Source organism: Sinocyclocheilus rhinocerous, unplaced genomic scaffold (genome assembly GCF_001515625.1).
Source record: "Sinocyclocheilus rhinocerous isolate Xijiao unplaced genomic scaffold, SAMN03320098_v1.1 C36460391, whole genome shotgun sequence".
Taxonomy (NCBI): domain Eukaryota; kingdom Metazoa; phylum Chordata; class Actinopteri; order Cypriniformes; family Cyprinidae; genus Sinocyclocheilus; species Sinocyclocheilus rhinocerous.
In genome coordinates this window covers 1-1159 of record NW_015781436.1, presented here as the reverse complement: position 1 = coordinate 1159, position 1159 = coordinate 1, and the positions used below count along the sequence as shown (strand labels likewise).

The window sequence follows — 1159 nt, the reverse complement described above, 5'->3', positions numbered from 1 at the left end:
AGGAAGTATACACATGCTTGTCTGACAAAAGCGGGCTAGGGCCTGTAAATGGTCCCGTGGTAGTCACGGCAGAACCAGGACTGGAACCCAACGGGAAGCTTGCGCTGTGACTGGTCCTCTCTAGTGCCTGTAGGAGAAAACGTGAGTACTCATGCATGATTACGGCTTTGGGACTCGACGGGGCACCCTCGGTTCCCAGCGGGTCTGCAGCATCTGTGGCGGCTGGCTGGAGCTCGACGTGATGGGGATCGGTGATGTCGAAGTTCACGTCAGGCTTGTGAGCGTAGTGGTCCAACAAGCTCTGGAGAACCTCATCTGGGATACCAGACTTGTCCTGCTTTATATCTCCCAGAGGGGACGAGTCCAGGAGGCCCAGTGCGGCGTCGCCATCTAGGACCCCAGAAACGACACCCTGGATGACCGTCGGCTGCGACTGCAGGTGACTGACGCCTACATCGTAGTCTGAAGCTCCAGAAGCAGCGCCCCCATTGTTCGGCACATGGAGGTATCGCCTCTTCTTCAGAAACTGCATGGCATCATCATAGTTACTGCTGTTGGGACAAACTTTGGCCCCTGGACCTGGAAGAAGCCCGAGGCTGTCCAAGCCTCCTCCTGCAGGCAACTCCATGCCTCCTGGCTTGGATTGATCCATGGGGTGAGTATTCTTCTCTAGGGACTTCCTGTTCCCCTTCTTAAAGGCCATCTTGGGAGCCCGGCCGTGTTCACCGTGCATGCTGGGGCCCGGCTGGACTGAAGATGAAGTTGTTGATACCCCAAAGTCATGCACCCCGTAACCATCCGCCCCCTGACTATGCATCGCACCCATAGACCCGGATGACTTTTTACGTTTTTGGTCACCCCCCTCACCAGCATTTTTTGTCTTGCCCCGTTTGCGGCTGGGCATAGCTGCATTTCCCTGAGAGATTCCGTAGCTGCCGTGTTCTCCGTCGCCTGCTGAGCCCAACTCGTGCTCTGCTCCATCCACACCCATTTTAATGGCATCTCCACACGTCCGCTTGTGCTTCAGCAACCGGTCCGTTCTGGAAAAATACTAAAGGAGGAACAAGTGTGAGAACACAGTGCTGCTAAACAGAAAGGGTTGAAACTCGTGCATGAAACGCACCTGTTGGCAGGTGTCACACTTATATGGCTTTTCTCC

General features: G+C 55.3%; 1 protein-coding gene across 1 annotated transcript; it reads right to left on the bottom strand.

Moving 5' to 3' along the window:
* Positions 1 to 4: 4 nt before the first annotated feature.
* On the bottom strand, positions 5 to 1156 carry LOC107736052 (zinc finger protein 281-like; the record flags this gene model as incomplete). The annotated part of the gene is made up of 2 exons (XM_016547561.1): positions 5 to 1051; positions 1124 to 1156. Coding segments are annotated over 2 exons (1080 nt in total), but the record flags the coding sequence as incomplete, so codon positions are not given.
* Positions 1157 to 1159: the final 3 nt, after the last annotated feature.